Here is a 27,083-nt window from a genome sequence, read left to right as displayed (position 1 = left end):
GGAGGAGGACGCGATCCGACGGCCCGCGGGTGCCCGACCGGCCGCGGAGACACGGAGCCGCCCCCCGCGCACCCGAGGACCTTGGAACTTCCTCGCACGACACACACACACCCTCACCGCACCGCACCACCTGGCGGGGCCCGCCTCTCTGTCTGACCCCGGTCCAAGCCTCTGGTTACCTAACCTAACCAACCATGGTTGCTCGTGCAGCTCCAGCACTCTCCAGGGGCCTATATATCTCCTTCCCCGGCAGCGAACCAGCCGTTCTCTTCGTTCCGTCTCGCAGTGGTAGCACCGCAGCAGAGAGAAGAGAGATCTTCTAGCCTAGTAGTAGCATCTACTTACTAGTGAGTGAGTAGGAGTACTTGGCTAGGACGGGGGGGCCGTGACGACGGTAGCAGCATGAGCTGCAACGGGTGCCGGGTGCTGCGCAAAGGCTGCAGCGAGGCCTGCGTGCTGCGCCCCTGCCTCCAGTGGATCGACGCCGCCGAGGCGCAGGGCCACGCCACCGTGTTCGTCGCCAAGTTCTTCGGCCGCGCGGGCCTGCTCTCCTTCATCTCCGCTGTCCCGGACGCGCAGCGGCCCGGTACGCTTCCGTCCCGTCCCGTCCCCATGCATGAACTATCACACACCGACCATGATCCCTAGCTAGCTTATTATTGCTTACCAGGCTTACTGTGGTCCATGGCACCTCCTCGCAGCCCTGTTCCAGTCGCTGCTGTACGAGGCGGCGGGGCGGACCATCAACCCGGTGCACGGCGCGGTGGGGCTGCTGGGCACGGGGAACTGGCACCTCTGCCAGGCCGCCGTCGACACCGTGCTGCGGGGCGGCGCCATCGGCCCGCTGCCGGAGCTTGGCGCCGGGACGGGCCACCTGTACGGGCCCCCCGCCGCCACCGACAAGCGCGCCGGCGGCTGGTCCACCTTCTCCACGGCGAAGCGGGCGCGGAAGGCCGCCGCCGGTGCCGGGGCGCCGCCCGCGGCGGAGGCGGCGGCGTACTGCGACCTAGGGCTGTGCCTCAGCAGCAGCCCCGGGTCCCCGCCGGCGACGGCGGACGGGAGGAGGGCCCCCCTCCTGCGGCCCGGCACGCCGTCCATGAGCTCGGACGAGTCCGTCACGACCACGGCCGGCGGCGACAGGGAGCCCGTGCTGCTCAACCTTTTTGCCTGATGAAGCCGCCGGTCGACGACGCAGGCCAAACCAAACCAAACCACACGCGCAGCGGCTCTCTTGATTGGCCGCCGTGTGATGTGATGTTTTGTCTGGACGATCTGTCCCGGCGGCCAGGCGTTTTCTCTCGTCGCCGGCGACGGCAAGGCCGTTTTTCATTCGTTTCTGGCTGCGGCCTTAGATTTTATTTTTGGTTGCGTAGTAGCGGTAGTAGAAAAGAAACTACCAGTAGCAGCCGGAGCCGGCCTCGAAGCCCCGTTTGCGTGTGGGCGAAGATGAGACTATGAGAGCGCCGGTGGCCACCCCACCAAAGTATAACTGTTTTTTCCCCCTGTTCTTTTTTTCCCCTTCTCTCCTTTATTGAACAATTACTATAATATAAATAAAATACTATAGCACCACCACTACATCTGAGCTTCGGTGGGTCGACCGACCGACTGTGTGCGTTTGTGCTTGTACGTATAACTGGTGTGTGTGTGGTTTATTACTGTTGTGATTGACATGATAATTGGCGATGACGTCCCGCGAACAGTGACGTGTGCAGCGGGATGGTGACGATCGGTCTCGATGCGTTCGCGCCGGGGGCAAGAAGGGGAATGGTCTTGGAGCGCTGCACGGCCCCGCGTCTCGCGGGTACGGAGTTGACGAGGGATCAACGCAGAGGCAGCAGCGGGTCGCGCTCGCGCCTCGTCCGCCGCGCCACTCGATCGAGCCTGCCGTGCGCCCGTGCCCTGACGAGAGAGATACCGGACGCGACAGTGGCCGACATGGGTGCTCCAAAGTCCATCGGGGTTTTGTACCCGAGAGTACGAGGACAAAAGCGGGCACGTCGCACAATGCACCCTCATCTCCGTGTCGCCGCGTGACATTCATTGGACGGACGGGAGACGCCGGCCGGCGTGGGGAGGACGGGATTACTCTCCCTAGTCCCTACTCTCACTCGTCTACGTAGGCCTACGTACGTACGGGAAAAATCTGTTTTCAACTCGTATATAGAAGCAGTACCGGAATCTACTTCTTCCATCCAAAAAAAATATAATTAAGTGCATTTATAAATATATATAATTGTTCTAGAATGTAATTGATGTGCTTCGAGAATAGATAAATAAGAAAAAAGACAATTAAAATTAAGTGGTCCTATACTGCTCCCTTCTTTTTTTTTTATTTACCACGTTTTAGTTGAAAATAAATTAGCCGGCGACAAAATAATTGAGAACGGAGTATTACTATATAGATACAAGTGCATTTGTTTTAGAGTTCTAAAATATTGTTCAACTATCCATCTACAACCATCAACGCTGCGGTAGTCGAGTATTTTCTGTCATTACCCAAAGCAAGTTTGACCTACGAGTACTCTTGAAGGTAAATATACGTCTTCATAAAGTCAATGCATCATCGTAGTATTGGAAGCCGGTGACAACGCGGTATCAGACGAGTTCAAGCAACCTTGAGATGAGGCTAAGGCCCTGTTTGGAATCTTAGCATTTTTTACGGTTTTGAAGGAATACTATGGTATTGAATGATACTATGTATAGGAGGCCAAATAAAATATATTTGCTCGTATCGGGTAAAACGCAGTTTCGAATAACATGATCTAGCTAAAATCGTATTATTTTTACAGTTTTGAAAACTTCACTTGAACTTCAGTTTTCAAAGGCTTAGCTGCCTATGATGCGTGCGTTGTACGTGAGATAGTACACGGCCAAACAGTTCTCAGTATTTTTGAAAACTGCTTGCCATGAACAAATGTAAGTCATTGTATTTAAATCAAAACTTTGTTGCGAATCACGCCCTAAAAAAATGCAAGCTACTCTCGTCGCCGTCAAAGGCTCAAAGCCAGATATTCTGGTTGTGGTTTGTTTAGAGCAAGTATGCCATCCCAATGGCTAGGTAACTGCAGATGCGTGGGGACCCAAAAAAAAAGATGAGATAGTTTGGTTCTAGTAAAATCAATGACTCAGGCACGGAACACTATGTAATGGTGAAGTGGAGCAACAATCAAAGTATAACAAGAGGGTGGTTAATAATATAGTCGACTATTGGTTGAAATATGTGTATTATATATGCATCATACATTTAAATATAGGCAGCAAAAATCAAGAGCTAAAATAGGTACTATTTTGGTACGGACGTAGTATTATTTGGTCTAAATTATACTATGTTTGATATGTTTGAGAGTCTGGGTGGTGGTTACAAATCCTATAGTGGCGTCTTTTCATACGTGATATAGGGAATATATATATATATATATATATATATATATATATATATATATATATATATATATATATATATATATATATATATATATATATATATATATTACACGACGGCGAGGTCTTGTTATTGTACCGAGCAGGTGTCGATATTCCGCGCACTGTGTGAGAGCCCCATCCATCCATGATCCATCCGCAAGTTGTTGCGAGACGACGCCGCGGCGGGGTCCGCCTGGGCGCGGAACAGCGAAAGGCTCTCGGGTGCGCGGCGAGGCGCACGGCCGGACAAAAAGTACACGCGCGGAGATGAGAGGGCCGGCTGTCCCGTCGTCAGACGCGCGCACCGCAACTTGCGTCCTGGCGCCGGGACCCACCACGAACCGGCGCGGCGATCACCAGCTGCACCGCCACCGCCTGGTGCGGCCGCATCTGTCGCTTCCATCCACCACGAATCGGCCGGCCGGGCGGCCCCGGGGCGAGAAAAGGGCGCCTAGAGAGAGTTTCCTGTCGCACACGGGCGCAAGTTGGCTCGACGAGAAGGACGCACGCGCGGGGCGCCGCCCTCCGCAGCTGCGGTGTGGGAGTGCGAACCTGAGGGGTGGGGTCGGCCGTCGTACGCTCCGCCACGTGCGTGCCGGTGAAAGCGTTTCGCCGAGGAACGAACGAGATCGGATGTGGATGTGGTGTGGAGGGGGCGGCGGGAGGAAGTTTCGTCGCGTCGCGTCCCCCCTCACCCCCGTGGTCCAGGAGATGCGGGGCCCGCCGCGCGGCGCGGCCCTCCGCCGCAGCCAAGGGGTGGGGTGCGATGGGACGCCATCCGGTCTTGGCTTTTGTCGCCCGCTCCTCTCGGCCGGCCGGCAGCTCCCACTCCCAGTGTGCTTGCTACTTACATCACACGGAACAACAAGTGGACGTGCATTCGACTCCGCTCCTGCTGCCCCCCGGTGCTCTGTTCCCTGATACGATACGACTGACGCCCGTTCTACGTCCACACGGACCACACCTACTCGAGAGCCCTTGTCCAAGCAGCACACGGAGGCAGGTTTCCATCCCAGCAAAAGTATTCTGTTAAGCCCTCGTTTTTTCCATAACGGAGGCCGTGCTGGCGTGTGTTGCCACTTGCCAGTGGCAACGATCTAGCAGATCGAGCATGCGATTGTCTCCTAAGCCTCCTCTCGTCTCGTCACGTCATCATCAGGTCCGGTGGACCGGTCTGGGGCGGGAAACACCGCACCATGCGCGCGGATGCTGTGCCCGAGCCTAGCGACCTGACCTGCTGGCGTGGCCATTCACGTGTGCCTGCCGTGCCGTGCCGTGCCGAGGCCACGGCGGCCGGCGCGTTTCGGCGCCGAATTTGCTGACCGCGTCGCGAGATGGTTCGACCTCGACCTCGACCTCGACCGGTCCGCGCCCCGAGGTGGGGACGGCGGCCGCTGTCAGCGTGCGGCTGGGAAGCGACGTGGTCTCGTCCGATTCGGCCCCTGGATGCTGGAGGCCCCTCCCGCGCTCGGTGCATGCACCTGCACCTGCGACAGCGAGACCGAGGCACACACACTCTCTCTCTCTCCCTGTCAGCCCGTCACGTTTTCGTTCACGTGGGCGGGAATCGCCTCGCCGCTGCGGCCAGTCCCCAGCGCCCCTGGGGAGCGTGCACGCGTCGGCATCTCGGGCCATGTGCCGCCGGCACGTGACGAGGGTGCCCACGCAGCGTGGGTCGGCTTCCGCCTTCCTGTACCTGTTTCCGTTTCTGCTTCGCCTTCCGGGGACGTTGCTGTCCACCGAAGACAACGTGCATCAAGGTCAGCGTCGTTGCTGGCATGTCATTTTCGTCTGGTCACGCAGCCGCCGCACGCTGCAGCTACGGGTTTGCTTTACCACGAAGCATTGGAGTAGACAAGTAAATCCCTACTACTCTACATTAACGTCCACATTAGCCTCACCATGCCCCCCACGGCCGCAGCACCGACAACTCCTGCCGTCCCCCGCGCACATCTCGCCGTGCCTACGCGCACCTCCGGCCATGTCCAGGCCGTGTCCACATGCCGCAGCCCTGGCACCTACCTCCCTCTCCCCCCCACCGCACCTGCAACTTTCCATCCTCGTCTGCGGCCAGGGTGGAAGCCGTGGAGGTGGACGAAATCCAAGCCGAAACCACCGCCCCTTCCATCCTAGACGCTCTCTTACCATCCTCGGTATTGGAACTTGCTCTCCTGGGCAGGTTGATCCAACGGGAAAGTAGAAAAAGTATTTGCAAAGTTTGTTGAGGGATGGCAAAATCTTCGTTAATCTCCCCGTGAGGGCACTGTACAGAAGTATTTATAGGCACTCGAGTGGCCGCCCGTCCCTTGTCAAAGACGTTTATCACTATAGGAATCCCGTTGATTCTCGTCGGCCAGATATATTCTCATCGGCCAGTGAAAAAGCCGACGGGAATTAAGTAATTATCGTCGGTCGTCTACTAGCTGACGGGAATTAATTTAATTCCCGTCGGCCCAGTCACAGGCCAACGGGCGTTAATTAATTCCCGTCGGCCACGTCACAAAGCCGACGAGGTTAAGTAATTCCCGTCGGCCACGTCACAAAGCCGACGGGGGTTATTTAATTCTCATCGGCCAAGTCACAAGCCGACGGGAATTAAGTGTTTTAGAGCCAGCCGTGGCCACGCGTGGGCTCATTTCTTCCTCCTCTCCACTCTAACCGCCGTCGTCCGCCGCGCGTCCGAGCGCAGCCCCCGCTCGAGCCGCCCGCCGCGCGCAGCCCCTGCCCGAGCCGCCGCGCTCCCGCGACCCGCCGAGCCGCCGAGCTGCCGCGCCGCCACGCCACCGCGCCCAGGCCCACCCCCCGAGGCCGCTGCCCCCTACTCGTCCCGGAGCGCCACCGCCTCTAGCCCCCGAGCGTCGCCGTCTGCAGCTCGCCGTCATTCATCGTCCGCCCGTGTACCGTCGTCCACCGTCCGCCCGTGTACCGATGCAGGCTCATCGAGGTATAATCCTACCTATATGTAAATACACGTGATTATTTTGGTCGGTTTTTTATGGCCGACAGGAGTTAGCTTTCATGTGATTAAGTTAGTTTAATATAACATGTGATTAGAGTTAGTTTAATATCACATGTGTGGCTTGATTAGAGTGTGATTGTTGTTTATTTTCATCGGTTTTTATGGCCGACGGGAGTTAACTGTAATGCGATTACAATTTGTTAGTTTAATATCACATGTTAATTTTCGTCGGTTTTAATATCACATGTTATTTGTTAGTATGATTTGACTTAAATTTGGATGTTGCAATATTGTTAATTAATGATTATCATGTTAATGTGATGAAGGTGATGTTATGTATATATAGTTTTACTACTTACCTATAGATGTATGTGTGACGTGTAGAAACATGAATGTCTCACACGCACTCCTTACTCGTACACACAGCCGCAATAATGGGTGATAGACGTGATTGGATGTATGAAGGTTTCAAGAAGGGTGGGTGTCACACAAGTGAATGGTTTGCCAATACGCAGATGTTTCTGGACCATGCAGCTGCTTTGTCACAAATAGATAATATTAGGTGTCCATGCAATAAATGTAGAAATATGATGAGCCACACCAAGAGGCAGGTCACACTACTCCTGTGCTCGCATGGTTTTGTGCCAGGCTATAAGGTCTGGTATCTCCACGGGGAGTCACGCCTTGAACGAGTAGCAGAAGTAGAAGTTGATGACAGTGAAGATGTGGATAGAATGGACCAGATGCTTGAGGATCTGCAGCCTGAACTGGCCCTTGATCATCATGATTCACCTACACCGGAGGTTCAGAAGTTCTTCGACCTCCTCAAAGCATCAGAAGAGCCTCTTCACGGGCACACTGACGTGACCGTCCTCGAATTCGTGACCCGGTTGATGTCAATTAAGTCCAAGTTTGCATTCTCAATTAATTGTTACAAGGAGCTTGTGGATTTGATTAGCGAGGTTCTTCCTACGGGTAGTGTTCGGCTAGGCGCCGACTAGGCGGCGATTAGGCGCGCCTAGGCGCTAGTCGATAGGCTGTCGCGTAGCCTAGGGTCCTGTGCGGCGACTAGGCGGCCGCGGCGACTAGGCGGCGCTCAGCCGCGCCTAGGCGGCGAGTTGGCGGCGCGCAGGCGCCTAAGCGGGCGCGCAGGCGGGCGCGCAGGCGAGCACGCGGCAATTTTTAGCGCGCGCGCGGGAGTTTTAGCGCACGGGAGTATTAGCGCGCGCTGTGCAGCCGCTCGGTCTCCCTCCCACACGGTCACACAAATTGCTCCCCCGCCGGCGCTCATCCCTTCCTGCTGCTCCCCCGCTGGCTGCTCTCCTCCCTGCTCCCCCGCCGGTGAGTTCTCCTCCCCCGTCGGTTGCTCCCCTCCCTGCTCATCCCCCTCCCCTGCTTTCCTCCCCTGCTTTCCTGCTTTCCTCCCCTGCTTTCCTCCCCTGCTGAAACTGCTTTCCTCCCCTGTGCAGTGTACAAGTGAAAGAAATCAAAGGATTAAGGTTTAAGGATGTCATCAGAAACTGCAGCTGCACCTTCTGAAACTGAAGCAGCTAGAGCGAATCTCCTAAAAAGAAATTCAGATGATGTTGGATGGGAATATGGTGTTCTTGTTGATGCTAACAACAAAGACAAGGTGAAGTGTAAGTTCTGTGACAAGGAGATGAGTGGAGGGATTTATAGGTTGAAGGAGCATCTTGCCCAGGTTGGAAAGAATGTGAAGAAATGCACGTATGCAACACCGCAGGCTCTAGAGGCTAAAGAGAAGTGCAAGAAAGCAATAGAAATTGGAGTGAAACACCAAGCTCCTTACAAAAGATGGAACTGAAACACCAGCTTTACAAAAGATGGCTACAAGGATATTATCTTTGACATCAAGCTCTTCTGGTTGTGAAAGAAATTGGAGTGGGTTTGAAGGGGTTAGTACATATCTATTAATCATTTCAGCAGTACTATGATTAAATTTCAGAACTGAAAATGCTTTTGTTTCTAATTTATAGATACACACTAAGAAGAGAAATAGGCTGACTACAACCCGCCTCAACAAGTTGGTCTATATTCAGTTCAATAACAGGCTGATGAATAACAGAGAAAAGATTAAGTCAAAGAAAATCACTGATGTTCTCTAGTCTAGTGATACAACTGAAGCTCAAGGTTTTCTCCAAGAGGGTGGAGATGATTGTGCACAAGTTGTCTTTAGAGATGAGGAGGAAGATGAGATGGAAGGTACATGGATACCTTGGTCTGTTATTGGAGAGGCAGTTGGAGCAGAAGAACAGCTTGAGCCTCGTAGAAGTGCAAGAGTGAGAGAGCTCTATGAAGGAGAAGACTTTGAGTCTGAAGAAGAAGAGTATGAAGATGAAGATTTGTGCTACAGTGAAGATGAAATATGATCTGGACCATCTCCATCTAGTAGTGAAGCCTTTTGTGATGCCCTGGTCTTATGAACTGCAGCTGTGTCACTTTGTGTCTGTGTGTCTTCTTTTGTGTGAGACCTGAACTAAGAACTATGTGCTTGTGTTGTCCTTTATTTATAAATTGTGTTCTGCACTTGTATTACTGTCCTATCCACTTGTGTTGTAATTACCAGCTGCTGATATGGTGTGCAGTGTGCTCAACTGCTCATGAATGGGAGGCTGCTGAAATCATCCAGATAAGTCACAATTTAGTGTTTTCTATTTTTTTATGAACAGCTAGCTGTCTATTGACTAATTTACTAACTACTAGCTGTCAAAATGTGTTGCAGCCTTGCAGGAGCTAGGAACATGCAAGAGTAAGCTAAGCTAGGAATCAGATATGTCTACTGGCCTTCTTTTTATACTTACTGTGACTCATATAGTCATAGTAGTTATATACGTATATATAGTTATATACATAATATATATATAATTTATGGCTATATTGCCAAAACGCCTAGAAAAGCGCCTAGAAGCGCCTAAGAACGAGTACTCCCGACTAGGCGCTAGGCAATGGGTCACCGCCTAGATTCCGCCTAGCGCCTAGCTGAACCTTGCCTACGGGTCACAAGATGCCCAAAGACATGTACCAGTCCAAGAAATTGCTTGAAGGTCTTGGTATGGAGTATGAGAAGATTGATGTTTGTCAGGACAACTGTATGCTTTTTTGGAAGGAACATGACAGAGAGCAGAAATGCTTAAAATGTGGGAAGTCGAGGTACGTGGAGCTTGTAAATGAAGAAGGGGAGAAGGTGGTGACAAAGGTTGCACATAAACAGCTTCGGTACATGCCTCTCACTCCTAGAGTGAAACATTTGTTTCTCTCGAGGAAGACCGCTATGCACATGAGGTGGCATAAAGATTTTACTCACAAACAAGATGGGTTAATGGTGCACCCGTCAGATGGCATGGAAGGCTCTTGACAACTTTGATCCAGATTTTGCCAGCGATGCAAGAAACGCTCATACCGGCTTGGCAACTAATGGTTTCACACCTTTCAATATGACCGCTGCGTCGTATTCATGTTGGCCTGTCATTGCCTACAACCTTCCACATGCTCTTTGCATGAAATATGAGTTTATGTTCCTATGTCTCGTTATACCTGGGCCTGAGCATCCTAGCGTACGCCTTAATGTGATGCTTCAACCACTGATTGAAGAGTTAAAGAAGCTATGTCAAGGAGTGGAAGCCTATGACTGCTTCAAGAAGCAGAAATTCAATCTTCGTGTTACGTATCTGTTCTCGGTTCATGATTTTATGGCGTATGGTATTTTCTCTGGATGGAGCGTGCATGGTAGATTGACGTGTCCTTATTGTGCTAAAGATACAGATTGTTTTCGTCTTAGTGCTGGTGGCAAGATATGTTACTTTGATTGCCATAGATGTTTTCTACCTTTCAATCACCCCTTCAGAAGGCAGAGAAAGGAGTTTAGGAAGGGCACCATCGTCATGAAGGGACTGCCCAAGCGACGTAGTGGGATAGAAATTACAGAAGAGCATAGGAAATTTGTCCTAGACGAGAGTGGGAAAAGGTATCAAGGTTTTGGTGAGGACCATAACTGGACTCACATATGTGGCTTGTGGGAGCTTCCTTATGCTAAGTCATTGATTTTGATGCACAACATCGACGTCATGCATCAAGAGAGTAACTTTTGCCAAGCCCTCATAAATACATGCATGGATTTCCCTGATAAAACGAAAGACAATGACAAGGCACACATGGACTTAGCCGTGATTTGTGATCGTCCAACCCAAGTGCTTAGAGAAAACGGAGGCAAACCAAAAGCTGACTATTGTCTGAAACCTAAGCAACGGAAAGAAGTGATGAAGTGGATGAAGGATATTAAATTCCCCGATGGTTATGCTGCTGGTTTTAGAAGATCTGTGAACTTGAAGACAATGAAGATGAATGGACTCAAGAGCCATGACTTCCACATAATTATGGAAAGGCTCATGCCTGTAATGTTTCATGGGTACATTTCCGATGCTGTGTGGAAAACGTTAGCTGAAGTTAGCTATTTCTACATACAGTTTTGTGCTAAAGAAATCAGAAGAGATGTTGTAAGACCCTAAATTAGTAGAAAAAATAATTATAAAATAAATAAACAAATATAGCTATTATAGTGAATTGGAAATTAGGGGTTGAGAAAAGAAATTGGTAATAAAGTCAACTATTGTTAAGAGTCAAATATGAGAAGGAGAATAAAATAGTAATATTTAAAATAGTATGGTTTATATTCACCTTTGGATTTCAATTGACACATTTGGAAAATCTGAAAATGTAAAATAGAAGTATAAATTTGAATTTGGAATAAGGAATAGGAAATGGGAGTGAAAATTTCAACTAAGTCATCCCTTCCTTCCTAAGTAAATAATAAAGAAAATAATTAATAAACAGTAAAGGATTATATTCACATGGGTATTAATTCTGGCTTTTAGAAAATTTAAGTTTAAAATGGGAATTTGAATTTGATTTGGTATTTCAAATTGAAAACAAATCAGAAAATTCATAAAAGAAAATAGAAAAAAAACCACCAGCGCACACTTGGGCCAAAACTTCCTCAGCCCACCTACTCCTCTCGCGCGCTGAATCGCGGTGGTTCCACTGCTGCGTGGGGCCCATCTGTCGGACCGTCTCCATCTTCCTCACGTGGCCGGACCTCTTCCTCCCGAACTCCTCGCGCGCCGTGCGGGTCTGTTGCAACGAACCAGGCCAAGATCACCGGAAATCACACCGGCAAATTCGAGTTCGGCTTGGACTCTGGGCCCCTATAAATCCCACTGAGACTTGCCTTGGTCGCTCTGTGGGTTCACCGTAAATTGATGGAGTGGGTGCTTGGGCCGCCGAGTGCTGCCGGGGGAACAACCAGCTTGTGTTGGCACTCTGGTCGTGAGGAACGGCGTTGAAGCTTTGACGTCACGGGGGTATCCGCGTGCGGCATCTCAGAGCAAGGTCCCAGCGGGCACTAGCTGAAATTTCTCGTCGGCATCTCGGGTCGCCGTGGGATTACGCGACGTCGTGGTCACTCGTCTTTGGGCCACCAACTCTGGTATGGATGCCTCCACCTGAAACACTAACCCATCCGCTCGGTGTAGAACATATTAATCCCAAGGTTGGGGCAGCAGGGGCCGACATACCGTGTTGCCAGTGTTGGCGCCGCCGCAGCGCCCTGTTCCTGACCGTGAATTCCACTAGGGGAGAAGGGTTCATGGCCGTAGGATCAATCGGGAGGCGTTCTGTATTAGATCGTGACTTGGATTGATCCGGACCATTGAAGCGTCAACGCACGGATAAGATTAAAGTGGGCGCGTAGCCTTTCAGGTGTTTTAATCTGGGCGGCTGGGTGTCGATCGGATGGATCAGATTAGATCTCGGGCATGTTGTTATGAACCGGGGGATCGTGATCTGACGGTCCATGTTGGATACCGGTTCGATCCCGTCTCGATGTGATCTGGGTCCTCCATCTCTAATCGGGTGGTCCGAACTTATCCGTACCTCTTCGCTTGGCACTCTTACTTAAGAGCCCTCTGATTTCTGGAAAATAAACCCGCCGTCCAGTGCGGGGGGGGGGGGGGGGAATCCTGAGTCTTATGATCTTTTGCGAGATAGCCCCTGTAGTTTCTGATAATCATGCGCCCTATCCAGAGAGTTGGAAAAATCAGAAAAATAATTAGAAAATGATTTTTAATGAGAAAATAAATGCTAGAAACTTGTATAATTCATAGAAAATTCATATTAAGTCCAAATTAGTCCATTCTAGTTCCTATAATTTTGTAATATTATTGGTTATCATTTTGTGTCACTGTTTTGACATGAAAGCCACGATAAAATTTATATCCTATTTAATCTTGTACAAAACACATAAAACATTCAGCAATTCATAACTTAAAATATATAACTCCAAAATTAATAATTTATGTTCCTGTGATCTTATTTCAATATGCAGATCATTAATATGTATCTTGTTCTTATGTTTGGTGTAATGTTAATTTTGCCTATACCATGTTTGTTTGTATTGCTACGACTAGCGCGAGGTCACGAGTCATCTGAAAAGCAAGTTGGTACCTGGAATCTCAAGTCCCAGGCAAGTTGTGCCCTTGATCACTTCTTTTTACCTACTCATGTTCTGATTAATCATAATGATCTACATAGGTTAATTTTGATGGGACCCAATAGGTTACCTTAGTTTGACTATCTTTATGCCTTGTTTACCACTGGACTTTTTGGGTAGTACTTGCTAGTGCTATATGTGGTTTTGGGTATGAAGGTACTTTATTCATGATTACACTTTTGTTATCAGTCGTTATTTACTGTTCATGATAAGATCATTATGTTAATTGGAACATGGAGCGACCACCCGGGAAAACAATGCTACCACAAGGGTTTAATGGGACGCCCTTGGCTGATTAATTAGGAAAGCTAGTGGAAGACTACCTTACCCGGGCAAGGGCAGTAGGGGAGTGGTCAGTGTAGGGAGGTCCTTGGGTTGATTTTGCTGCGATGGCGGTCAGGCGAGGGATCCCTGCATTGGAGCTTCCTATGAACTGTAGCAGGTTTTCTGAAGCTAGTGGAACTTTGTAAAGGCCTCATAGTGTTACCCTTCCTTGCTTCCTTGGTAGAGGTGTATGGGGCCCGTACAACCCCATGGCAGATGGGTAACATGACTTGTGGGTAAAGATGCGCAACCTCTGCAGAGTGTAAAACTGGTATACTAGCCGTGCTCACGGTCATGAGCAGCTCGGACCCTCACATGATTAATTTATGGAACTAAATTCAATTTGTCATATGCATTGCATCGCAGGTGTTGTTATTACTTTTGTTCTACTACTTAATTGGGTTGGTATTTACTTATACTTAGTAATTGCTAATAAAATTTTGACCAACTTTAAAAGCAATGCTCAACTACAACCATCCTCTTGGTAAGCCTTACACTTCACATGAGTTCCCACCTTTGGCAAGTTCATGCACATTATTCCCCACAACTTGTTGAGCTATGAACGTATGTGAGCTCACTCTTGCTGTCTCACACCCCCCATAGGTCAAGAGCAGGTACCGAAGGATGAGGCGCATGGAGGATGTCGTGAAGAGTTCGTGAGAGGTCTAGGCCGTCGTTCCCCAGTCAACTTTGGGTTGCTGGACCGTTGTCTCCTTATAATGTATTTATTTATTTATTTTGTACAGAACTCCTATTATATAGTAAAGATGTGACATTCGATCCTGTGCCATGAATCATCATATGTGTGAGACTTGGTCCCAGCACACCTGGTGGTTATGTTCGTGCTCGGGTCTTAGTGCCCTGAAACCCGGGTGTGACAGATGTGATGGAACAGCTGGAGAAAGAGGCATCGGTGCTTTTGTGCAAATTGGAAAAAAATATTTCCACCGGGTTTCTTCAATCCTATGCAGCATCTCTTTATACATCTTCCATATGAGGCTAAGGTCGGTGGTCCTGTTGAAAGGGAAATGTGTTCTTGGGCCATTTCTAAAGTGTTTTGGTGATTAAGTGCCCAACACATTTTCTCTAAGTGCTAATTTGTGCCAAAGAGTGAAGAAGTGCAAATCATATTACAAGGTACGTTTCTAGACTTAGTACATTGATTTGAGTACTAATGTATTGTGTCTAAGTGTTAGAAACATGAGAAATTGGTTTGGAATGGAGTTGGCTGTGTACAGCCAAATGCAGCTCGGTCTGGGAGCACCGGACTATCCGGTGGTGCACCGGACAGTGTCCGGTGCACTAGGCCAGCCTCCGGTGAACAGGCCACTCTCGGGACTTGATGGCGGCGTACGGCTATAATTCACCGGACTGTCCGGTGGTGCACCGGACTGTCCAGTGAGTCGTCTGCGGCGAAGTCATCGCTCTCGGGAAACGATCAACGGTGTACGACTAAAATTCACCAGACTGTCCAGTGAGACACCGCACTGTCCGGTGAGCCAACGGTCGACTGCTCCAACGGTCGGCCGCGCAATCCGCGCGCGACGCGTGGGCGCGCCAACGGTCGGCAGAGGGTACCAGACTGTCCGGTGTGCACCGGACAGTGTCCGGTGCGCCAAATGCCGCAAATCTGCAACGGTCAGATGCGCCAGAAAAGGAAGGAGATCGCGCACCGGACAACTACAGGGACTGTCCGGTGGCGCACCGGACTTTCCGGTGCGCCACCCGACAGAAGGCAAGATTTGCCTTCCAAAGTTGCCTCCAACGGCTCCTAGCTGCCTTGGGGCTATAAAAGGGACCCCTAGGCGCATGGAGGAAGTAGATAAGCATTCTTTGATCATTCTTAAGCATCCAGACTCCACTCCCACACATTTGATTCTTTGTGCTAGCAATTTGAGCTCCTCTTGAGTTGAGAACTCCGTGTGTTGAACTTAGAGCTCAAGTTGTGACTTGTGTGCGTGATTGTACTCTCGTTTTGAATCTTGTGTGTGTTGCTCTCCCCTCCCTTACTTCCATGCTTCTTTGTGATCATCAATTGTAAGGGCGAGAGGCTCCAAGTTGTGGAGATTCCTCGCAAGCGGGAAAAAGTATAAGGAAGAAGAACACCGTGGTATTCAAGTTGATCATTGGATCACTTGAAAGGGGTTGAGTGCAACCCTCATCCATTGGGACGCCACAACGTGGAGGTAGGCAAGTGTTATACTTGCTGAACCACGGGATAAACTCGAGTGTCTTGTGTGATTGATTTTCTGTGATACTTGTGGTCGCAAGAGCTCACTACTTAGCCGTACTAACACTTAACAAAGTTTTGTGGCTATTTAGTTGTCGATTTTTACAGGATCACCTATTCACCCCCCTCTAGGTGCTCTCAATTGGTATCAGAGCCGTTCTCTTCACAAAAGGGACTAATCGCCCGAAGAGATGGATCCTAAGGGAAAGGGGATGATGGTCAATGATAAGGAGAAGGAGTCCATCTTCAACAAGCCGAGGGACGACAAGCCCATTGACTCTGGCTCGAGTCATAAGAAGAAGGACGGGAAGAAGAAGAGACGCATTAAGAAGATCGTCTACTACGACAGCGACGAGTCTTCTTCTTCCCCAAGAGACGACGACTACGACGAGAAAAAGAAACCGGTTAACTCAAACTTTTCTTTTGATTATTCTTGTATTCCGTATAATTCCAATGCCCATTTGCTTTCTATTCCTCTTGGTAAACCTCCACACTTTGATGGAGAGGACTACACTTTTTGGAGTCACAAAATGCGTAGTCACCTTTTCTCTCTCCATCCTAGTATTTGGGAGATAGTTGAGAATGGAATGCAATTTGATAGTACGGACAACCCTATTTTTATTAACGAACAAATTCATAAAAATGCACAAGCTACCACTGTTTTGTTAGCATCATTGTGTAGGGATGAATACAACAAGGTGAGCGGCTTGGACAACACCAAGCAAATATGGGACACCCTCAAGATCTCGCATGAGGGGAACAACGCCACCATGATCACCAAAATGGAGTTGGTGGAAGGCGAACTAGGAAGGTTTGCCATGATCAGGGGAGAGGAGCCAACGCAAACGTACAATAGGCTCAAGACCCTGGTCAACAAGATCAGGAGCTATGGAAGCACGAGATGGACGGACCACGATGTCATCCGACTTATGCTCAGGTCGTTTACTGTCATTGACCCTCATCTTGTGAACTCAATCCGTGAGAATCCTAGGTACACAAAGATGACGCCCGAGGAAATACTCGGAAAATTTGTGAGCGGGCGTATGATGATCAAGGAAGCAAGATACGTTGATGAGGCATTGAATGGCCTAATGCCCATCTATGAGCCCTAACCCGTTGCACTCAAGGCAACAAGCAGCAGCAGGGAGGCGCTACCTAGCAAGGTGGCACAAGTTGAAGCTACCGGGCTAAATGAAGATGAAATGGCCCTCATTATCAAGCGCTTCAAGACGGCGCTAAAAGGACGAAGGAGCATCCCAACAAGAGCAAAGCAAAGGGAAAGCGCTCCTGTTTTAAATGTGGTAAGACTGGTCATTTCATAGCAAATTATCCCGATAATGCTAATGACCAGGAACAAGAAAAGAGCGGGAAGAGGGAGAAGAAGAAGACCTACAAGAAGGCGAAGGGCGAGGCGCACCTAGGCAAAGAGTGGGATTCAGATTGCTCTTCGTCCGACTCCGATGACGAAGGACTCGCCGCCTCGACCTTCAACAAGTCATCTCTCTTCCCCAACGAGCACCACACCTGCCTCATGGCAAAGGAGAAAAAGGTAAGCGCTCGAGATACCCCTAAGTATACTACTTCAAGTGATGATGATTCTAGTGATGATGAAGTAGATTACTCAAGCTTGTTCAAAGGTTTAGATAGAACTAAAGTTGACAAAATCAATGAATTGATTGATGCTTTAAATGAAAAGAATAGACTTTTAGAAAAGCAAGAGGATCTTTTATATGAAGAGCATGATAAATTTGTAAGTGTGCAAAAGTCTCTTCCTTTAGAAGTTAAAAGGAATGGAATGCTTTCTTCTGAATTATCTACTTGTCATGAAACTGTGTCTAGCTTAAAGAGTATTAATGATGATTTAAATGCTAAGCTAGAAGTAGTTAATAAATCTAGTTCTTGTGTAGAGCACGTTGTGATTTGTAATAGGTGTAAGGTTTTTGATGTTAATGCATGTGTTGAGCACCTTACTTCTATTACAAAACTTAATGGTGAAGTGGCAAGTCTTAATGCCCAACTTAAGACTTGCAAAAATGACTTTGATAAATTAAAATTTACTAGGGATGCTTACACCGTTGGTAGACATCCCTCAATTAAGGATGGACTTGGCTTTCGAAAGGAAACCAAGAACTTAACAAGTCAAAGGGCTCCCATTTCCAACAAGGAGAAAGGAAAGCCCCCTATGGCTAGTAGTAGTCAAAAGAATCATGCTTTCATGTACCATGATAGAAAATATTCTAGAAATTCTCATTATAATAGGAGTTATAATGCTTTTGACTCACATGCCATGATTGCTTCGAGTTCCAATTTTAATGGTAGGCCTAGGAGAAATTTTGTGTCTCATGCTCCTAGGAAAGTGTGTAATAGATCCACCACTGTCTTTCATGCTTGCAACACTACATTTGTTCTCTCATGTAAAAATGAAAAAGTGGTTGCTAGAAAGACGGGGTCCAAATGCAAGGGAGACAAGACTTGCATTTGGGTCCCAAAGGCAATTGTTACTAACCTTGTAAGACCCAACAAGAGTTGGATACCTAAAACCCAAGCCTAATTTGCCTTGCAGGTTTATGCATCCGGGGGCTCAAGCTGGATTATTGACAGCGGATGCACAAACCATATGACAGGGGAGAAGAAGATGTTCACCTCCTACGTCAAGAACAAAAATTCCCAAGATTCGATCATCTTTGGAGATGGGAACCAAGGCAAGGTTAAAGGGCTAGGAAAAATAGTCATTTCATCCGAGCATTCTATTTCAAATGTGTTCTTAGTTGAATCGCTCGGGTATAACTTGTTGTCCATTAGTCAACTATGTAATATGGGTTACAATTGTTTATTTACCAATGTAGATGTGGCTGTCTTTAGAAGGAGTGATGGTTCATTAGCTTTTAAGGGTGTACTAGACGACAAACTCTACTTAGTGGATTTTTTGAAAGAGGAGGCCGATCTAGATGCATGCTTAACTAAGACTAGCATGGGCTGGCTGTGGCATTGCCGTCTAGCACATGTTGGGATGAAGAACCTTCACAAACTTCTAAAGGGAGAACATGTGTTAGGTCTAACAAATGTGTTTTTCGAAAAAGATAGACCTTGTGTAGCTTGTCAAGCAGGCAAACAGGTGGGAAGCACTCATCACAGCAAGAATGTGATGACTACATCAAGACCTCTGGAGCTACTTCACATGGACCTCTTCGGACCCGTCGCCTACCTCAGCATCGGGGGAAGTAAGTATGGTCTAGTTATTGTTGATGACATTTCCCGCTTCACTTGGGTATTCTTTTTGCAGGATAAATCAGAAACCCAAGGGATCCTAAAGTGCTTCCTAAGGAGAGCTCAAAACGAATTTGAGCTCAAGGTGAAGAAGATAAGAAGCGACAATGGGTCCGAGTTCAAGAATTTACAAGTGGAGGAGTACCTTGAGGAGGAAGGAATCAAGCATGAGTTCTCCGCTCCCTACACACCACAGCAAAACGGTGTGGTAGAGAGGAAGAACATGACGCTCATAGACATGGCGAGGACGATGCTTGGAGAATTCAAGATGCCCGAGCGGTTTTGGACGGAAGCTGTGAACACTGCTTGCCACGCCATAAACCGGGTCTACCTTCATCGCCTCCTCAAGAAGACCTCGTATGAACTTCTAACCGGTAACAAACCCAATGTTTCATACTTACGTGTATTTGGGAGTAAATGTTATATTCTAGTGAAGAAAGGTAGAAATTCCAAATTTGCTCCCAAAGCTGTAGAAGGGTTTTTGTTAGGTTATGACTCAAATACAAAGGCGTATAGAGTCTTCAACAAATCATCGGGTTTGGTTGAAGTCTCTAGCAACGTTGTATTTGATGAAACTAATGGCTCTCCAAGGGAGCAAGTTGATCTTGATGATGTAGATGAAGATGATGTTCCAACAGACGCAATTTGCACCATGGCGATTGGAGATGTGCGACCACATGAACACCAAGAGCAAGATCAACCTTCTTCCTCAACGATGGTGCATCCCCCGACTCAAGATGATGAACAGGTTCCTCAAGAGGAGGCGTGTGATCAAGGGGGAGCACAAGATGACCAAGTTGTGAAGGAAGAAGCACCACGGGCCCCTCCAACTCAAGTCCGAGCAACGATTCAAAGGAATCATCTCGTCGACCAGATTTTGGGTGATATAAGCAAGAGAGTAACAACTCGCTCACGTCTAGCTAATTTTTGTGAGCATTACTCATTTGTCTCTTCTATTGAGCCTTTCAGGGTAGAAGAGGCCTTGCTAGATCCGGACTGGGTGTTGGCCATGCAGGAAGAGCTCAACAACTTCAAGCGAAATGAAGTTTGGACCCTGGTGCCACGTCCCAAGCAAAACGTTGTGGGAACCAAGTGGGTGTTCCGCAACAAACAGGACGAGCACGGGGTGGTGACAAGGAACAAGGCTCGACTTGTGGCAAAAGGTTATGCGCAAGTTGCAGGTTTGGACTTTGAGGAGACTTTTGCTCCTGTGGCTAGGCTAGAGTCTATTCGCATTCTATTAGCCTATGTCGCTCACCACTCTTTCAGGTTGTTCCAAATGGATGTGAAAAGTGCTTTCCTCAATGGGCCAATCAAGGAGGAGGTGTACGTGGAGCAACCCCCTGGCTTTGAGGATGAACGGTACCCCGACCATGTGTGTAAGCTCTCTAAGGCGCTCTATGGACTTAAGCAAGCCCCAAGAGCATGGTATGAATGCCTTAGAGATTTTCTAATTGCTAATGCTTTCAAGGTTGGGAAAGCCGATCCAACTCTTTTCACTAAGACTTGTGATTGTGACCTATTTGTGTGCCAAATTTATGTCGATGACATAATATTTGGTTCTACTAACCAAAAGTCTTGTGAAGAGTTTAGCAGGGTGATGACACAGAAATTTGAGATGTCAATGATGGGTGAGTTGAACTACTTCCTTGGGTTCCAAGTGAAGCAACTCAAGGACGACACCTTCATCTCCCAAATGAAGTACACGCAAGACTTGCTCAAGCGGTTCGGGATGAAGGATGCGAAGCCCGCAAAGACACCAATGGGCACCGACGGACATGTCAATCTCAACAAAGGAGGTAAGTCCGTTGATCAAAAGGCATACCGGTCTATGATAGGGTCCTTGCTTTACTTATGTGCTAGTAGACCGGATATTATGCTTAGCTTTTGCATGTGTGCTAGATATCAATCTGACCCAAGGAAATGTCACCTTGTGGCCATTAAGCGGATTCTTAGATATTTAGTTGCTACACCTTGCTTCGGTATCTGGTATCCAAAGGGGTCTATCTTTGACTTGATTGGATATTCAGACTCCGATTATGCCGGGTGTAAGGTTGATAGGAAGAGTACATCAAGGACATGCCAATTCCTAGGAAGGTCCCTAATGTCTTGGAGTTTAAAGAAACAAACTTCGGTTGCCCTATCCACCGCTCAGGCTGAGTATGTTGCCGCAAGACAGTGTTGCGCACAACTACTTTGGATGAGGCAAACCCTCCGGGACTTTGGCTACAATCTGAGCAAAGTCCCACTCCTATGTGACAATGAGAGTGCAATCCGCATGGCGGATAATCCTGTTGAACACAGCTGCACTAAGCATATAGACATCCGACATCACTTCCTGAGAGACCACCAGCAAAAGGGGGATATCGAGGTGTACCATATCAACACCGAAAACGAGCTAGCCGATATCTTCACTAAGCCTTTAGATGAGAAAAGGTTTTGCAGGTTGCGTAGTGAGATAAATGTCTTAGATTCACGTAACTTGGATTAATCTATAACATACATGTGTTTTATGCCTTTGATCTTGTAATTTATGCATTTCAATCTATTTTTGTTCATTTGTGGTGCTCAAGTTGTAACCATGATCCCCAGACCTCACAAGTCCAATTGCAAGTGATGCACTTATTTAGGGGGAGGCATGCTACAACTTGACACTTTGAGACTAATCTTTGTGTTTGAGTTCTTGATTTAGTCTCAAAAGTGGATTGAATGGGAATGGTGAACTTGGACCATGCAAAGACTTCCACTGCACTCCGATATTAACTCCAAGTTCATTTCTATGCTCTTATTGCCTTTGCTCTTAATTGACAATTTTGGTGAGGCAATGGGGTTAAAGGGCCAAGAATGATCCCGTTTTGGTGCTTAATGCCAAAGGGGGAGAAATTAAGGCCAAAGCAAATGGATCAGCTACCACTTGTGAAATTTTGAAAAGAGTAGAGTTAGAACTTTTTGATTTGTCAAAATACTCTTATTGTCTCTTATTGTCAAAAGTTGGGGAGAACGTTTTGAAAGGGAAATAGGGTCAAAACTTTTCCTATATGAATTTTGGTGGTTGAATTGCCCAACACAAATTATTGGACTAACTAGTTTGCTCTAGATTATGAGTCCTACAGGTGTCGAAGGTTCACAACAAACCAATACAAGTCAAAAGAAAGAGTTCAAATATTAGGACCAAATTATACCGAAGGCAGCCCTGGTCTGGCGCACCGGACTGTCCGATGTGCCACCGGACAGTGTCCGGTGCACCAGGGAGATCGACGTTGAACTTGCGAGCTTCGGGAATTTGGGAGGCTGCTCCGCTATAATTCATCGGACTGTCCGGTGTAGCACCGGACTGTCCGGTGTAGCACCGGACTGTCCGGTGTGCCAGCGGAGCAACGGCTACTTCGCGCCAACGGTCGTCTGCAGAAGACATTTAATGCGCTACAGTGCGCGCCTGCGCGCGCAGAAGTCAGAGCAGGCGACAGAAGGCGCACCGGACTGACTGTCCGGTGGCCCCAATTTTCAGAGCTCCAACGGTCGGAACCCAACGGCCTGGTGACGTGGCTGACGCACCGGACAGTGTCCGGTGGCGCACCGGACTGTCCGGTGCGCCATACGACAGAAGCCGTCACCAACGGTTCTTTTGGTGGTTGGGGCTATAAATACCCCCCAACCACCACACTTCAATGCATCCAAGTTTTCAGCCTTCAAACCTCATACAAGAGCTATAGCATTCAATACAAGACACAAACAAAGAAATCAAATCCTCTCCCAAGTCCGGAATCACTCCAAACAAATTAGTGACTAGAGAGAGAGACTTTTGTGTTCTTTTGAGCTCTTGCGCTTGGATTGCTTTTCTTCTTCCTCATTCTTGTTTCCACAACACTTGTAATCAAAACAAGAGACACCAATTGTGTGGTGGTCCTTGTAGTGGACTTAGTGTCCCATTTGATTGAGAAGAGAGGCTCACTCGGTCTAAGTGACCATTTAAGAGAGGGAAAGGTTTGAAAGAGACCCGGTCTTTGTGACCACCTCAACGGGGAGTAGGTTTGCAAGAACCGAACCTCAGTAAAACAAATCATCGTGCCATCCATTCTTATTTGCTTGTGATTTGTTTTTGCCCTCTCTTTCAGACTCGTTTATTTTTCTAACGCTAACCCTGGCTTGTAGTTGTGCTTAAGTTTATAATCTTCAGATTCCGCCTATTCACCCCCCCTCTAGGCGACTTTCAATTGGTATCAGAGCCGGTGCTTCATTAGAGCCTAACCGCTCAAAGTGATGTCGGGAGATCACGCCAAGAAGAAGATGGTGACCGGCGAGAAGCCCGTTACAAGCCACGGGAAGGCTCCATCGGGAGAGTCCCGCAACAAGGGGAAGGAGAAGGAATCCCCTTCACACAAGTCGCTTTGGAGTGGCGAAAAGAAAAAGAAGATGAGGAAGGTGGTCTACTATGAGACCGACTCTTCGTCGCCATCCACCTCCGGCTCCGACGCGCCGTTCGTAACTTCTAAGCGCCATGAGCGCAAAAATTTTAGTAAGATTCCCCTACACTACCCTCGCATTTCTAAACGTACTCCATTACTTTGTGTTCCATTAGGCAAACCACCAGTTTTTGACGGTGAAGATTATAACATCTGGAGTGATAAAATGAGACATCACCTAACCTCACTCCACACTAGTATTTGGAACGTTGTTGAGTTTGGTGTACAGGTACCATCCGTAGGGGATGAGGACTATGATTCGGACGAAGTTGCCCAAATCCGGCACTTCAACTCATAAGCCACCACAATACTCCTCGCCTCTCTAAGTCGAGAGGAGTATAACAAGGTGCAAGGATTGAAGAGCGCCAAGGAGATTTGGGACGTGCTCAAAACAGCGCACGAAGGAGACTAGGTAACGAAGATCACTAAGAGGGAAACGATCGAGGGGGAGCTCGGTCGCTTCATGCTCAACCAAGGAGAAGATCCGCAAGCCATGTACAACCGGCTAAAAACCTTGGTGAACCAAGTGCGCAACCTCGGGAGCACCAAGTGGGATGACCATGAAATGATCAAGGTTATTCTTAGATCACTCGTATTTCTTAACCCCACTCAAGTTCAATTAATTCGTGGCGATCCGAGATATAAACTAATGTCTCCCGAGGAAGTGATAGGTAAATTTGTGAGCTTTGAACTAATGATCAAAGGCTCCAAAAAGATCATCGAGCAAGGCACATCCTCCTCCGTACCCGAAGCACAACCCGTTGCATTCAAGGCAATAGAGGAGAAGAAAGAAGACTCTACACCGAGTAGAGTTCCCATCGATGCCTCCAAGCTCGACAATGAGGAGATGGCGCTCATCATCAAGAGCTTCCGTCAAATTCTCAAACAAAGAAAGGGGAAAGATTACAAGCCCCGTTCCAAGAAGGTTTGCTACAAATGTGGTAAGCCCGGTCATTTCATTGCTAAATGTCCATTATCTAGTGATAGTGACAGGGGCGACGACAAGAAGGGAAAGAGGAGAGAAAAGAAGAGGTACTACAAGAAGAAGGGCGGATGCCCATGTTTGCCGAGAGTGGGACTCCGACGAAAGCTCCACCGACTCCTCTTCCGACGAGGACACCGCCAACATCGCCGTCAACAAAGGGCTCCTCTTCCCCAACGTTGGCCACAAATGCCTCATGGCAAAGGACGACAAGAAGAAGAAGGTAAAATCCAAATCCTCCACTAAGTATGCAACATCTAGTGATGAGGCTATTTCTAGTGATGATGAGGATGATTTGTTTACTCTCTTTGCCAACTTAAACATGCAACAAAAGGAAAAATTAAATGAATTAATTAGCGCTATTCATGAGAAGGATGAACTCTTGGATAGCCAAGAGGATTTCCTAATTAAAGAAAACAAAAAGCATGTTAAAGTTAAAAATGCTTATGCTCAGGAGGTAGAGAAAAATGAAAAATTAACTAGTGAGCTAAGCACTTGCCACGACATTGTTTCCAACCTTAGAAATGAGAATGCTAAATTAATTGCTAAGGTTGAGAATTTAAATGTTTGTGATGATTCTCTTGTTAATCTTAGAAATGATAATGCCAATTTGATTGCTAAGATTGATAAGTTGAATACCTCTCTTACTAGCGTTAGAAATGAGAATAAAAAATTGATTGCTAAGGCTAAAGAACTAGATGTTTGCAATATTCCTATTTCCAATCTTAGAGATGAGAATGACATTTTACATGCTAAGATTGTTGAGTTAAATGATTGCAAACCCTCTACATCTACCGTTGAACATGTTTCTATTTGCACTAGATGTAGAGATGTTAATGTAGATGCTATTCATGATCACCTTGCTTTAATTAAACAACAAAATGATCACATAGCTACATTAACTGCTAAAATCAATGAGCAAGACTTGGAAAATGAGAAATTTAAATTTGCTAGAAGTATGCTCTATAGTGGGAGACGCCCTGGCATTAAGGATGGCATTGGCTTCCAAAAGGGAGACAATGTCAAGCTTAATGCCCCTCCTAAAAAATTGTCTAACTTTGTTAAGGGCAAGGCTCCCATGGTTCAGGATAACGAGGGTTACATTTTATACCCTGCCGGCTATCCCGAACATAAAATTAGGAGAATTCATTCTAGGAAGTCTCACTCTAGCTCTAATCATGCTTTTATGTATAAGAGTGAGGCATCTAGTTCTAGGCAATCAACCCATGCTAAATTGCCTAAGAAGAAAACTCCTAAAGCATCAAATGATCATAATGTTTCATTCAAAACTTTTGATGCTTCTTATGTGCTTACTAACAAATCCAGCAAGGTAGTTGCCAAATATGTTGGGGGCAAACATAAGGGATCAAAGACTTGTGTTTGGGTACCCAAAGTTCTTGTATCGAATGTCAAAGGACCCAAAACTGTTTGGGTACCTAAAATCAAGAACTAAATTTGTTTTGTAGGTTTATGCATCCGGGGGCTCAAGTTGGATCATCGACAGCGGGTGCACAAACCACATGACAGGGGAGAAAAGGATGTTCTCCTCCTATGAGAAAAACCAAGATCCCCAACGAGCTATCACATTCGGGGATGGAAATCAAGGTTTGGTCAAAGGTTTGGGTAAAATTGCTATATCACCTGACCATTCTATTTCCAACAATTTTCTTGTAGATTCATTAGATTACAACTTGCTTTCTATTTCTCAATTATGCAAAATGGGTTACAACTGTCTCTTTACAGATACATGTGTTACTGTCTTTAGAAGAAGTGATGATTCAGTAGCTTTTAAGGGAGTATTAGAGGGTCAGCTATACTTAGTTGATTTCAATAGAGCTGAACTCGATACTTGCTTAATTGCTAAGACTAACATGGGTTGGCTCTGGCATCGCCGACTAGCCCATGTTGGGATGAAGAATCTTCACAAGCTTCTAAAGGGAGAGCACATTTTGGGACTAACAAATGTGCATTTTGAGAAAGACAGGATTTGTAGCGCATGTCAAGCAGGGAAGCAAGTTGGTGTTCATCATCCACATAAGAACATCATGACGACTGACAGGCCACTAGAGCTCCTCCACATGGACCTATTCGGCCTGATAGCTTACATAAGCATCGGCGGGAGTAAGTACTGTCTAGTTATTATGGATGATTATTCTCGCTTCACTTGGGTATTCTTTTTACAGGATAAATCTCAGACCCAAGAAACTTTGAAAGGATTCTTGAGACGGGCTCAAAACGAGTTCGGCTTGAGGATCAAGAAAATAAGAAGCGACAATGGAACGGAGTTCAAGAACTCACAAATAGAAGGCTTTCTTGAGGAGGAGGGCATCAAGCATGAGTTCTCTTCTCCCTACACGCCACAACAAAATGGTGTAGTGGAGAGGAAGAATAGAACTCTATTGGACATGGCAAGAACCATGCTTGATGAATACAAGACTTGGAATCAGTTTTAGGCTGAGGCAGTCAACACCGCTTGCTACGCCATCAACCGATTATATCTACCCCGAATCCTCAAGAAGACATCATACGAACTCCTCACCGGTAAAAGTCCCAATGTTTCATATTTTAGAGTCTTTGGTAGCAAATGCTTTATTCTTGTTAAAAGAGGTAGAAAATCTAAATTTGCTCCTAAGGCTGTAGAAGGCTTTTTACTAGGATATGATTCAAACATAAGGGCATATAGAGTCTTTAACAAGTCCACTGGACTAGTTGAAGTTTCTTGTGACATTGTGTTTGATGAGACTAACGGCTCCCAAGTGGAGCAAGTTGATCTTGATGAGCTAGATGATGAAGAGGCTCCGTGCGTCGCGCTAAGGAACATATCCATAGAGGATGTGTGTCCTAAGGAATTTGAAGAGCCTCCACAA

The 27,083-nt window shown here is 47.3% G+C and overlaps 1 protein-coding gene and 1 long non-coding RNA gene across 3 annotated transcripts; both read left to right on the top strand.

Moving 5' to 3' along the window:
* Window positions 1-263: 263 nt before the first annotated feature.
* On the top strand, window positions 264-1,677 carry LOC100193187 (uncharacterized). 2 transcript variants are annotated; one of them, XM_020540554.3, is made up of 2 exons: window positions 264-586; window positions 702-1,598. In XM_020540554.3, the coding sequence occupies exons 1-2, from the start codon at window positions 403-405 to the stop codon at window positions 1,169-1,171; spliced, it is 654 nt and encodes a 217-aa protein (XP_020396143.1). In that variant the 5' UTR covers window positions 264-402; the 3' UTR covers window positions 1,172-1,598. The 2 variants fall into 2 exon arrangements, with proteins under 2 accessions (XP_020396143.1, NP_001131814.1); NM_001138342.1 differs by having other exon boundaries at window positions 282-586; window positions 653-1,677.
* A 6,529-nt stretch (window positions 1,678-8,206) lies between these two features.
* On the top strand, window positions 8,207-8,941 carry LOC109943650 (uncharacterized). The gene is made up of 2 exons (XR_002266697.1): window positions 8,207-8,301; window positions 8,383-8,941. It is a non-coding gene; the product is annotated as an uncharacterized lncRNA (long non-coding RNA).
* The last annotated feature ends 18,142 nt before the right edge of the window (window positions 8,942-27,083 follow it).

This window comes from Zea mays, chromosome 1 (genome assembly GCF_902167145.1).
Source record: "Zea mays cultivar B73 chromosome 1, Zm-B73-REFERENCE-NAM-5.0, whole genome shotgun sequence".
NCBI lineage: Eukaryota > Viridiplantae > Streptophyta > Magnoliopsida > Poales > Poaceae > Zea > Zea mays.
This window is presented reverse-complemented; position numbering and strand designations above follow the sequence as displayed.